General features: G+C 30.2%; 2 protein-coding genes across 2 annotated transcripts in view; one reads left to right on the top strand and one right to left on the bottom strand.

The window, feature by feature from the left end:
- LOC139094866 (monocarboxylate transporter 14) overlaps positions 1 to 7,660 on the top strand; it is a 35,727-nt gene extending 28,067 nt beyond the window's left edge. Inside the window, exons 5-7 of the mRNA XM_070646075.1 lie at positions 3,631 to 4,253; positions 4,326 to 4,824; positions 5,070 to 7,660. Coding sequence (XP_070502176.1) covers positions 3,631 to 4,253; positions 4,326 to 4,824; positions 5,070 to 5,419 — 1,472 coding nt within the window. The 3' untranslated portion in view covers positions 5,420 to 7,660. The remainder of the gene's footprint in view (positions 1 to 3,630; positions 4,254 to 4,325; positions 4,825 to 5,069) is intronic.
- A 1,837-nt stretch (positions 7,661 to 9,497) lies between these two features.
- On the bottom strand, positions 9,498 to 12,646 carry LOC139094867 (cytochrome P450 4g15-like). Its single transcript, XM_070646076.1, has 3 exons — positions 12,349 to 12,646; positions 11,828 to 12,278; positions 9,498 to 11,735 (listed from the first exon to the last, which is right to left on the bottom strand). Exons 1-3 carry the CDS (start codon positions 12,548 to 12,550, stop codon positions 10,709 to 10,711), a joined length of 1,680 nt encoding a protein of 559 aa, XP_070502177.1. The 5' UTR covers positions 12,551 to 12,646; the 3' UTR covers positions 9,498 to 10,708.

Genomic DNA, 12,646 nt, shown 5'->3' with positions numbered 1-12,646 from the left:
AAAAATGAGCAATAGGAGCAAGAAGCTTTAAAGATTTTTGGATTCATTATACAATCGAAGTCATGCAAGTTACTTAATATGAGCTTTATTGCAAAACTTTCTTATGTAAAATTTGAATGAATCCAATTCTAAATTTATTTGAATCCTTTCCATATTCATTCAATTGCGTCTTAAAAATTCACAAAAAACTGAAAAGGTTTCAGTAGGTTTCGTTCACAAACTAGGGAATTATTAAAAAGGTTTACAATTTCGTTACGAAGTTACGCATTTTGGAATTCACGATTTAGCTAAAAAGCAATACTCTCGAATGGACAAAAATACATTATAACTAGTTGATGGCAAGTTTAATGTCCAGTAATGACTTGTTCTAACTTTTTTTTTGTCAACTAGGAACAGTGAATCAGGATAATCTTAACATGCCATTTTAAACGTTCCATAACTTCCAAACATCCCCATTCCAATTAATGTTATATAAAATGAGAAGACCGACAAAAATTTTTGAGATTTTATTCTTCATTTCATCCTAAAAATTTATTGTGAAATTCATGAAAATATTCGGAATGTTTTGCTAAAATTATTTATCTTTTTTGTCCAAGCCTTTCTCTTGAATTACAGTCATTCTTTGTCTCATAAAACTGTATTTAATTCAAATCAATGAACATTAAAGATTGTAGAACATTTATCAAAAATCAAATTAGTTCTAATTTTTATAAAGCTTAAAAATTTTTCGTTTAATTTGTATTAAATATTGACCTTTTAGAAGAGCAATGAATCTTGATTTTATAGCTTATTTTCTGACGTTGTATTAATAAATCTGGAATAAATCTGACCTTTTTCATTTAAGATAATAGAAAAGGATTTTTAAGAAAATTCTTAAATTGATGTCAGTTATTAATTTTGTTGAACAAGAATTTTTGATTCAAAGAAAGAAGCATGAAGCAAATTAAAGGCTACCAAAGAGTGTCAGAGAAATTTGGATGGGTTGAAGGAGGTTAAGACTTTTTTTGGCCATTTCTGACTAAGTCCCTCAATAATATTCAGCAACAAATAGAGAGAAAATTGATAAAATTGACCATTTTTGGAATTACATAATAACCCAAAATATCCAAAGAGCCAAATTTGACCAAAACATACTTTCCAAATCTCATTTAAAGTAATTGAATTTTAAAAGTCATTAGTCACTGAGCCAAATTACTTTCTCCCTATGAATTCGCTAAAAAAGCTTCTTATTTTGCAATCATTTGTATCATTTTTTTCTCGCGAAAGTAAACATTAATTAGGCTTCAATTAGGCTAATTAAATCTTTTAAACTTCAAACTTTTTCAAGCTCTATGTAATATTTGGAGTTGGAACATAAAATCCAACAACTCTGAAGACGTAACGGTTTTCCTTATTTTGTTCTAAAATTTGAAATAAGGAATTTTTTTATTCCTTATTTTAGTACATCGAGTCCGTTAAATTTCTTTATACAAAACCTTAGAAATAAATGATTTCTAAGTAATAAATCAACTTATGAACTATGCAAACATAAATATATATGCTATTTCTAATTGAAAGTGAATAATAATTCACAAAACTAAAGAAAAAAGTAGTAAAATTAATTAAAAACAAATTATCTTTGCTATTGTTGTGTGCGTATTTTCATGTATTAGTAATGTTTACAAAATTGACCAATCAGAATTAAATTAAGTTTTTTTGCTGTAAATTGTGTCAATATTGAATTAAAATGCCTTCTAATTTTAAGAAATATTTTTAAAGATTACTAAAATTTTAATTATGATACACAATCCTTGCTTATTACTTTGAATAAGTTGGAAAAACAAAAGACAAAAATTTTGATTTGCATATGTGTGTGTAAATTTTTTCGTACACAAAATTAATTCAAATTCAAAATTTAGGACTAAATAACGGAAACTTTTGCTCTTCAGAGTTGTTGGCATAAAATATAATAATTTAATGTGCGTTTTGCTGATTATTAATGTAATGAAAACATTTATGGAACTCGTGAATGAATTAAGCCAAAATTTATACCTTTTGAGACTGTTTTGTAAAAATAAGATAAAAATATTCCTAAATTCGTCGGAAGTGTATTTATAAGATGATTTTAAACAGCTTGACTTAATAATGAAGTTTATTTTTGGAAAAATGATTGAAATTCATCATAAGTCTGAGATTTTGTAGAGATCAATCCCTTTTTTGGCATAACTCTTAATCAAAAAATGTGTTCAATGTTCTTCTAGACCTTCGTACCGTCTTAAAACTCTAATCCTCAAAGATCCATGTCTGAGATGGATAGTTGCTAAGGAAACAATACGAACAACCCATGAAACAACTATTGTGAGTGAAAATGTCACTGCTGGGACAGTAAACACAAGTGTGTTTCACCGCCCATGGTTGGAATAACAAGAACAACAGCGTTCTGGAGCTCATAAAGCTATTGTACTCAGAACAGTGATGAAATGAATGTCAGTTTAACATGCTGACAGATAAAATGTCCAATCTAGGTGACAGAGCCATCAACAGAGTCAGATGTCTGTAACCTAAGCTCCACATATGTAGGAACATTCTTCCGTTCTCATAGAACAACCAAAAAAGACAACAATCCAATAAAATATGATAAATTAAAATATTAATTTAGTGATAACTAAATGAAGACGCAAACAACTCGAAACTTCCTGAAGAACAACATCTGGAATGTGAAGCTGTTTATTTGTCTACGACAAATGTTTTGAATACTTTATCCGATTATTATGAACAAGATAAAAGTTCGTCATAGACACAAACTCTTACGTCATAAAATGCTCATTTATGTGATAAATTACACTCAAATTTTCAATGTCATCGGGACACCCCCGCACAGTAAATCCTAAATACTTCAAGTTGATGGAATTTTTCTTTAAAATGTCATTTAACGAGTGTGGGTGGGGACAAATTTGTTAGCTATAATTAAATTTAAACGGAGAGATGAATTTTTCAGAATATTCATTAGACTGGGATGAAAGCCAAGAATAGTTTTGCTTAATTGTGCAATATAAAGCTGTGCTATAAGCTTTATAGGATGAATTTTTTAATTTTAAGAGTCATTTATGAGATTTTGGTTTATTTGAATGAAGATTAGTCGGAATTGATGCAAATTTTTGGGTGGTTTGAGGTAAAATTTGCATTTTTGTTAGCAGGACTTCCTTTAAATGTGTTCATCGCAGCTCTAATTGCCTTATATTCAATCAGAATGCTTTGTGAGTTCAATAGATCCAAATTCAAATGAACAAATATCAATTTTGATTCATTTATAACAGATTTCGGTTGTAGCATCCATTGTTTCATATCGAACTCAATTCACCCCGAAACTAAATCCTTACCCGAACAACACAAAGTAATCGATAGGGCACACCTCATCGTCGATTTAACAGCAAGACGCTAAACTGCCCTGACGGTACATTGGCGGCTGATTTCGTGTTACCATGACGGCTCGCCACCTTGTGCTGTTCGGGTTACATCCGTCAATTCCATTACAACACAAAAATGCACATCCTCATGCATTCAATCCAAAACTCCATCCGACAAAGCCTCAAAGGCACTCTCACAGAATTCCAAATTAATCAATTTTTCCTCTCTATTTTCTCGTTTCAGGCGTTGGAGTTGGATTAGCAATGAGTGCTGCATTCGTTGCCTTAAACCATTATTTCACGAAAAAAAGGGGACAAGCAGTTGGACTGTCTATGGCCGGAACAGCATTAGGAATGTTAATTATGCCACAACTCGTTAGACTTTTACTTGAAGAATTTTCATTCCGCGGTGCTGTTCTTATTCTGGCTGGATTAGCACTTCATTCGGCAATTGGATCTATTTTATTGCAGCCAGTAAAGTGGCACTTGAAGGAAGAAGAGCTTGACGTTGAAATGATGGAACAAGAATATCCAGCACTGACAATTATTCAAGAAGATGATGGTGATGAGGACTCTCTGCCTGAAATTCAAACACTTTTGTTCAATAATCGCAGACATGAAGGACGTGAAAGGAAAATATCAGAAAATAGCAATAATAGTTTGATTTTACCAATTGGTGTACCGAAACGTCCAACATTTCCACGTATAACAAGCTCAAATAATATGCTGGCTAAGCGCATTCCAACGCTGCCAAAAATTACATCCCACGCTGACATGACACAAATGATTCGTAAACGAAAGGAATCTGTAATTTCGTCATTGTCACATTTGGATTTCAGCGGAAGTTGTCTACAAATTCACTTGGAGGTAAGGAAATTATATTGAATTTCCATCACATTTACATGTAAAACTTATCGAATATTTATCATATCATTCCAGACTGGCGACCGAGACCAAGAAGAATATGACTCACAATTCATCCGTCGTGTCAACACCCACGTCGGTACATCTCTTTATCGTGATTCACTCAACTCATCCTTCAAGATGAGTAAAGCCGACATCACATCGAAGCTGTCATGTCCAGACTTTATTAAGGGCTCGGAAGTTGGACTCGAAATGCCGAAGCCAAAGAAAGCATCTTTCTGGCGACGATTTGCAACATTGATGGATATTGATTTATTGAAGGATGGAACATATTTAAATATTCTTTTTGGATTGTCAATCTTTTATGTTGCTGAGATGAATTTTAAAATGGTTACGCCATTCTTTCTTGCTAATCTTGGATATTCGAAAACTGATACTGCATATTGTTTAAGTATTTCTGCATTGACTGATATTTTGGCTCGTGTTATTGTACCACCAATTTGTGATAAGACAAAGGTCTCAAAGCGTCTTGTGTTTATGACTTCGATATTTTTTGTTGCAATTACCAGATCAGGTATGTTCAAAAATTCGAACTTTAAGTTTCGAAATTGAAAAATTCGATCTTTAAATTTGGAAATTTTAAAACTTAAACTTTATTTTTCAAAATTTAAAAATTCGAACTTTAAGTTTCGAAATTGAAAAATTCGAACTTTGATTTTCGAAATTCAAAAAATTCGAAATTTGGATTTCGAAATTCGAAAAAATAATAAAATTCGATCTTCAATTTAAATTAATTCCATATTTTTCTCATTCTAACAGTTTTAGCCGAACAAACTGAATTTTCGAACATGATGGTCTGGCTATGCATCGCCGGCTTTTTCCGTGGAATTGCACTCAGCAACTTCACCCTCACCGTCAGTGAATATTCATCACTTGAAAAGTTACCAGCAGCATTTGGATGGCACATGGTCGGAAAAGGAATTTTTGTTGCTCTTTTTGGACCATTAATCGGAGCAATACGTGACTTGACTGGTTCATTTCCCGTTTGTATACATTCGCAAAGTCTTTGCATAATTCTTTGCATTGTCGCATGGGCAATTGAATTTTTATTAAAATATCTGAAACGGAAGGAAAAGAAACACGTTCCGATAGCAATTATAGCTGCATAAGAGATGTATGACATAGTTTAGGTGAAATCGTCGAAAAATATATTTTTTCTTTCTTTTCTTTGTATGAGTGTTTTAATGATTGCATAGCTTTAAGGGGCAATTTATTCCTTTAATATAGTTTTTAACAAAATTTCGTATAATTTTTTTTTTCTTCTCATTGCAATCCTTTTTGAGTTTGAAGCTAGAATTAAGTAGATAACAAATTTTGGGAGCTTTGTGGTATTTTTGGCTAATTTTTGAGTCAATAAATGCTATGAAGCTTCCAATTTTTAGTGTGAAGTGTCTAGTGGACAAATTATAGTCAAAATCATGAGATTTTGAATTCTTAACTTTAACAAATTCTCAACCTAGCACCTTTTTTGATTAGTATATTGATAATTAACCTTAATTTATCTGTAATTTGTCCACTAGACAAGCAATTCCATTAAATTTTGTAAGTTAAAGTCGGATGGAAATTAGATACGAAATCGTATAAATCATATTTAGTGTCAAAAATTGAGAATGCTGAGATAGTGGAAGGAAAGACACCCAAATAGTTAAAGTGTAATACAAATTGGTCAAAAATGCATGATTCTTGGTCTGGTATGATGCCGGATTTGAACAAAATCGTTAAACCGATTCTTACTTATTGTCGAATTCAAACCGAATTCGGTATCATTGTATTCATTTCTTCCTGGGGTTAAAATTTGGATTAATTGACCGATTTTTGCAATTGGGGTCTTCTGTTAGTTGTATGGACTGTTTAACTAGATTCTTATTAACTAAACTTTAAGTAGCAACTGTTCAAAATTTAGGAATTTTAAATGAATGGATAGTTGAAATATATTGAAAATTGAGAGGTAGCTTCAAAGTTACAGATGATCGTTTTCTATACAAGACAAGCTTGAATTACTAGATCAATTCATAGCTCGACATAACTCTTTAAAGGCGAGTTAATAACTGAGCTATAGCAAAAGTAAAAATATTGTTCAAAAATACTAACTAAGGTCGGCATGAAACTTACATGGTGCCGTATTTAAACTGATTCCGACACCAAATCAGACTATCACTAGTCTGGAGTCGAAATTTTGATTTGCGAAATTAATGTAGTCTGTTTACTCACATATAGTAAAGGAAATAATTGGTAGTAAAATTCAAAGTACCTTATTGGACAATATCTTTCAAAAAATAATTAGAAATTGATTGTAATGCTAGTGCATTAATTGTAAAAGCAACTTAGCAGATTGGAATAAAAATTTAAAATTCAGTAGCCAATTTAGCCCTAATCTCAACTTAGAAATGTTTTAAAATCTCCACGATTTCTTATCTAATTTTCAATCGACTTTAACAAATTCTAATAACATTTAACAACTAGAATTTTTCGAAAAATTGTAGGAATTTTGTATTAGTTTAAGTAAAAAAGTTTTGTAGTTCCTCGTCAATAGCGTGATTTCAGTGTTAATTTTATGAATAATTTATAAAATTAATTACATTGTGACAAAAAAAAAGATGCAACAGTTATTATTAAAATAATATACACGAACCCATCTCCAGAAATAGTTATCTATCAGTATTTAAAAGAATATCCACAACCAATAACACTAGAACCTGTAGGAATTTTATGATTTATTGACTTTTATTGTAACAATTGTAGAAGAAAATGTCCTGAAATATACCATAATTATTAGGTGGGTGCTGGTCGGATGGTTTTAAATAATTTGAAAATTTAACGGAATTTGAGAATTTAAATTTAAACTTTCCAACCGACATCCACCCATGCAAACACATATAAAACAACTCTATGATGAATAACCTTGAAATTTTTAGACTGATTCTTTTAGCACTATTGAAACAATACCTAAATAATTTAGTGATATCAAATGATGACACTGTTCTGTATAACGTAGATGTTCATATTTGAAAAACTGCAAAAAAACTAAATAAAATAACAATTTTAAGAAGACCGAAAACAGCCACTTCACCACGTAGATTAGACAGATTGATTTCACGACACACAATTTCGAATAACATTCAAACTTATTAATGAATAAAATTATTAAATTTTGAAATTTCTGTTGTTTTTTTGGAAATTGAAAAAACTTGAGGAGTTTCAAAATTTGGTAATGTCAAACAGTCTCATCGTATTGTCGGCATAAAACTTAAAACTAGATAAATCAAATAAAAAATAGATTTTTTTTTTTGTCTGGATGCTGGGTTTGGGGTTGATTTGGTGTCAAATTGGAGAAATTTAAATAAATTTAATTTTTAAATTTTGAAAAAAAAAAATTGTAAAAATTGACAAAAATTTGTCAAAAAATTACAAATTTGAATTAAAAATTGCAAAATTTCATCAAAAACTTGCAAAATTTCATCAAATTTGACCAAAACCTAACCTCAAAACCAGCATCTATTTTTAATTTCATTTATTGTTGAACAAAGAAAATTGTTATTCAATATTTACAACAAAATTAGCTGAAAATTGTTTCGAAGGATATAATTCTAGTATTGGACATAATAAAATTAACCTTTAATGCTTTTCATTGATGGAAAAACATTGAAATTTTGTTGCTAGATTTTTATCTTTAGGACTAAATTTGGTAGATTTTGATGGAAATTTTTGATTAAAATGGAATTTAAAGTTTGAATTTTTAAAATCAGATTTGAAATGAGAAAACAAAAATATTCAAATTTTTCAATCTTAAAATTCATTTTAATTAAGAGTTTTGGGTATGACTGATTGAGAATCTTGAAAAGATGATAATAAGAAAATTTGTAATAATTAACAATGCGATAGGACAAAAAAATGTCTCAATTAATTTTAAAACAATTCTCATCCCAAAAAAAAAAAAACTAATAATAAATGTTATCAAAGTTTAAAAATTCACGTGATTTGGAGAAAAATTAAAAAAAAAATTACAAAATAATATTTTTTGAGTTTTAATTTCTAGTTTCAAAATTAATTAATATTTTTTTTATTTCAATTCAAATTCAAATTTAAATTAATTATTTTAAATTAAAAATTTAATTCAAATTGATTTTTAAGATAAATTTTAATAATTTTAAGTGAATTTCGATAATTTTTCAAATTTAGTAAAGTAATATAAAATCAATTTCAAATATCAAATCAGAATATTTTGTTTAAAATTGAAATTTTCAATTTTTTCATCCAAACCATTTGAATTTCGAACAAAAAAAAAAAAATATCTAAAACAATTCCGTACTGACTTTAGAATTTAAAACAAAAAAAAAAATATAATAAATATTTCAAAACATAAGATTTAATTCTATGGGTAATTTTATAAATTTTTGTGACCTTCAGTCCATTAAAAAAATGAGACACAAAACATAAATGAAATAATGGAATACTTAAAGATTGATTATAAAAATTATAAAAAAAATGAAGAATGAATCTATGATACTAATTATAATAATGACTAATTAATATAGATTGATAACAATTGAAAAACAATAAGAATAAATAATAAAATTGATGATAAAAAAATTATTAATTCATAAATGTAACTGAATGGAAATTAAAAGAAAGGTTTTTTATTTTTGAATATTTTCAGGATTTGATTTTATTTTTTTAAAATTTATTTCAAATTTCAATTTTTTTTAACAAAAAAAGGGGGGGGGGGTCATGTGAATTTTAAATTTTTTCAAAATTTAAATTAAAAAACTTAAAAACATTTTGTCAAATTAAACGACTTTTACGATCTTTTAAAAAATCTAAAAAAATGCCAAGTAGCTCCCAAAAAGCAGCACAGGACACGTGCAGCAACTTGTTCCAATTTTTCTTCATTCTTAATTTCTCCTTCTTCTTCGTCTTCTTTCTCATGTCCTTTTCAGCTTTGTTTCCTTCAATATTGTTTTAATTAAGCGATATCGATTAATCACATCCTCAATATCATGTTGTAGCTTCTTCAGATAAAACAGTGTGAAAAGGAAATTTTGTTTTGATAAATTTCATGTTTCCGGTCCATCATTAACCTAAATTTAGTGTAACAACATCTAATAAAGTTAGACGACAATCTGAAATTCCTTTTCAACAAAAACATTTATTATAAGATTAGAAAAATAAAATAAAAAGACTAAAGAATCACAGTGAGAGTGCTTAATGAGCTGAATGTATTGTTTTCTTGCTTTTTTTTCTATAATTAATAATTTTTTTTGTAGGATTTTTTTCATGTTCATTGCAGGGATAGAATTGATAGTGAGAGATATAGAGGAAATAGGAAGAAGGAAATAAATATGATAGGTGGAAGAGATTGAGATGGACATGGATTGATAGGATTTTTAGATAGTCATTAAGGATGTTTTGGAGATTTTTGAAATTTCTTGTGACTTTTTGGATTTTTTTTTTTGGATTTTTTGGCTTTTTGTCAAATATTCTTAATTTTTAAGCAAAACATTTCCAATTTTTGTGTGATTTTAAAGATGAATAAGTCAAATTTAATCAGAATTTGCTCATTTTTAGACTAAAATTATCAATTTTGATGGACAATCTAATGATTTTGAAATTTAAGACTAAAGTTGAATTTTACAACAAATTTTAAGTTTTTTGGACACGAAACCTAATTTTTTTGAATTTTTCTACATAATTTAATCCTTTAGCTTATGCAACTTTACATACAATTTATCAATTTAGTTAAGGTTCGAATTTTTTATTCCTAACTTTTTGAAATTAAACTAAATTTTAATTATCCCTAGTTTTTTGGATAATATTAGACTAAGGCAAAATTAATTTTTTGGACATTTTCTGAATCAGTGGCTCTAAAATTGTGTCTAAAGTGCGTCCCGAGCGGCACAATGCGTCGGAAAAATGGTTCGAAATCAGCCGTCACGGTGCAGTTAGGCCAACTTTATGTCTTACCATACGGGGACATAACGGCGCCTAATTTAGCAAATTGTGAAGTTCTGGCTTTTTACAACAATTTTCTAGAATTTTTCGTGCAATTTTAATTTTTTAACAAGGATTTTGTATGCATTTTAATGAAAAATTCATAAATTATGTTCCATTTTCTTCTAAATTATGTCAATTTAGCTCTAATTCTAAATTTAACTAATTTGATAAATTCTAAACAACTTTTTTTAATCCTCAAAAATTACCGAATTCATCTTTAAAACCTTTAAAAACTGCCAATTTTACATCCTTAAACGACTATCACAATCCACACAAACCAAGTCCATCCCAAGGAAATAGAAGATAGGAAAGTATGGAAGCTTAAAACTAGTTCATATTCCGTCTATCAATGTCCATTTCTTCGCGGTCTGCATGAGTCATTGTCCATTAAAATTTAAATATTCAATTTAGTTAGCCTTGCTCTTTCTTGGTTCCAATTTAATTCTGAATCCGTCAGTTCTCTTCAAGATGATATCAGCTTGTAGCTTGAAATCTTTCTCTGGAACTGTACTCTTAACATGGAAGTTTCTCACAATTGTACTGAGAAGAACCTTCAATTTCAACATTGCGTATTTACGTCCAACACATGATCGTGGACCAGCACTGAATGGAATGAAGCCATAATAATGTCTGTTGGATGTACGTTCTGGTAAGAAGTTGTCGGGGTCGAATTTGTCTGGATTTGGATAGATGTCAGGTCGTCGGTGGATTTTAACTGTAGCAATAATGATTGTTGCACCAGCTGGAACAACTTGATCACATGATGCAAGTCGGATATCTTTGTTAATTTTTCTAGCAATAATTGGAACTGGTGGGTACATCCTTAATGTCTCAAAAATGACTCTTTCCAAGTATTTCATCTCCAATGTGTCTGCGAATGTACAGTCACGATCTGAATCACCAAAGATTGCCTTTTGTTCCTGATAAACCTTCTCTTGAACGTCTGGATGACATCCCAACATACACAATGTGAAACTAGATCCAGCAGCTGTTGTGTCATGTCCTTCAAACATAATTGTGTCTACTTGTTGCTTAATTTCATCTTGTGACAATTGTTGTGGATTGAAATGTGAAGTTTCAATCATCAAATCAAGGAATGCCAATCGTCTCTTCTCACCGACATCATTTTCATCAATGTCATCAAGATCATCACGAAGACCAGATTCAAGATTTTGTGCCTTTGCCTTTGCTTTCTTAATGGCTTGATCGACTGATGCGTCAGTCTTGATAATTTCCTGGAGTGATGGTGATGGTAAGTTACCTTCTGACAAGTTCTTATCAAAGACTGCCTTCTTTTCGTTGAGGACACGTTGTGTCATACCGTGAATGATGCCTAAGAGCTTCTTTTGTTGTTCCTTCATACCTGTGAGGGTGAAGAATGGTTCAAATCTTGAGAAGATCTTGAATTGACGTCTGTGGAGGATGTCGCACATTCTGGAATGGGAAAATTTGGGGGTTTAGTTAATTTTGAGGTTATGTTGCTGTGAGGACTTTTTATTTAGTTCCAGTAAAGCCTCAATACTCACTTCATTACAGCCATTGCATATTTAAATCCTTCTTCACTTTCACTTGTTCTCTTTGATCCCATAGCTGTTTCCAATAAAATATCAACAGTTGCCTCACTCATATAGTCATGACAATCAAATTCCTTTCCATTTTCCTTCATCAATTTCTTAATAACAAATCTGCTATTATCATTGAATGTGTTCATGAAACTCTTCAAGACATTCATATGGAAAGCTGGTGCAATGAGTTTTCTGTGTGTACGCCATTTATCTCCAGTTGAGATCAACAAGCCATTGCCGAGCCATGGCTGGAAGAATCTGTATTCGTCTGACTTGTCAATATGAACATGACTTCCCAAGATGAGTTCAACATCACGTGGATCTGAGAGACCGACCATAAGTTTGTGTCCTACCCATCCGCGAACAACGCTTCCGTAGCAGTTGACGAGGTCAATTGCCTTGTTGAAAATTTCTAAAAAAAAAAAATGGTTAAAATTAATAAAATTTTTGTTAGACATAACCTCAAAATGTCTTGTACTAACCATGATTTGTGCTATTCAAGAAGTAATAAGCATTTCCAATAATTGGAACTGTCGGTGGTCCTGGAAGTAAATCTCCAAATCTTCTTTCTCTTCTTGTCATCTGCCAGAAATGAACAGCAGCAAGAACGAAAGCAATTGCAAGGAGAGGCATCACCAGTGGAGATGAGAACAGACTACTCTGTATGATTTGCTCCACAGCCATTGTTGGTTATGTTAATCCTTAATTTGATGTTAAAAAATGAATTTTTTTTTTATTGCACTTCCTTCAGTTATTTCAACTTCTACTTATCACTATCAA

The sequence above is a fragment of the Chironomus tepperi genome, unplaced genomic scaffold, assembly GCF_022539635.2.
Source record: "Chironomus tepperi strain 1889 unplaced genomic scaffold, CSIRO-AGI_Ctep_v1 contig_359, whole genome shotgun sequence".
In the NCBI taxonomy this organism is placed as follows: domain Eukaryota; kingdom Metazoa; phylum Arthropoda; class Insecta; order Diptera; family Chironomidae; genus Chironomus; species Chironomus tepperi.
Note: the sequence above shows the minus strand (reverse complement) of the source record. Positions and strands in the feature narration are given on the sequence as shown.

What these genes read in the sequence shown, in the direction of transcription:
- LOC139094867 (XM_070646076.1), bottom strand. Translation starts at nt 12,550, where the DNA reads ATGGCTGTGGAGCAAATCATACAGAGTAGTCTGTTCTCATCTCCACTG. An exon ending in CTTGAATAGCACAAATCATG is followed by an intron (nt 12,279 to 12,348) that starts GTTAGTACAAGA and finishes TTTTTTTTTTAG; the next exon opens with AAATTTTCAACAAGGCAATT. An exon ending in TATGCAATGGCTGTAATGAA is followed by an intron (nt 11,736 to 11,827) that starts GTGAGTATTGAG and finishes TTCCCATTCCAG; the next exon opens with AATGTGCGACATCCTCCACA.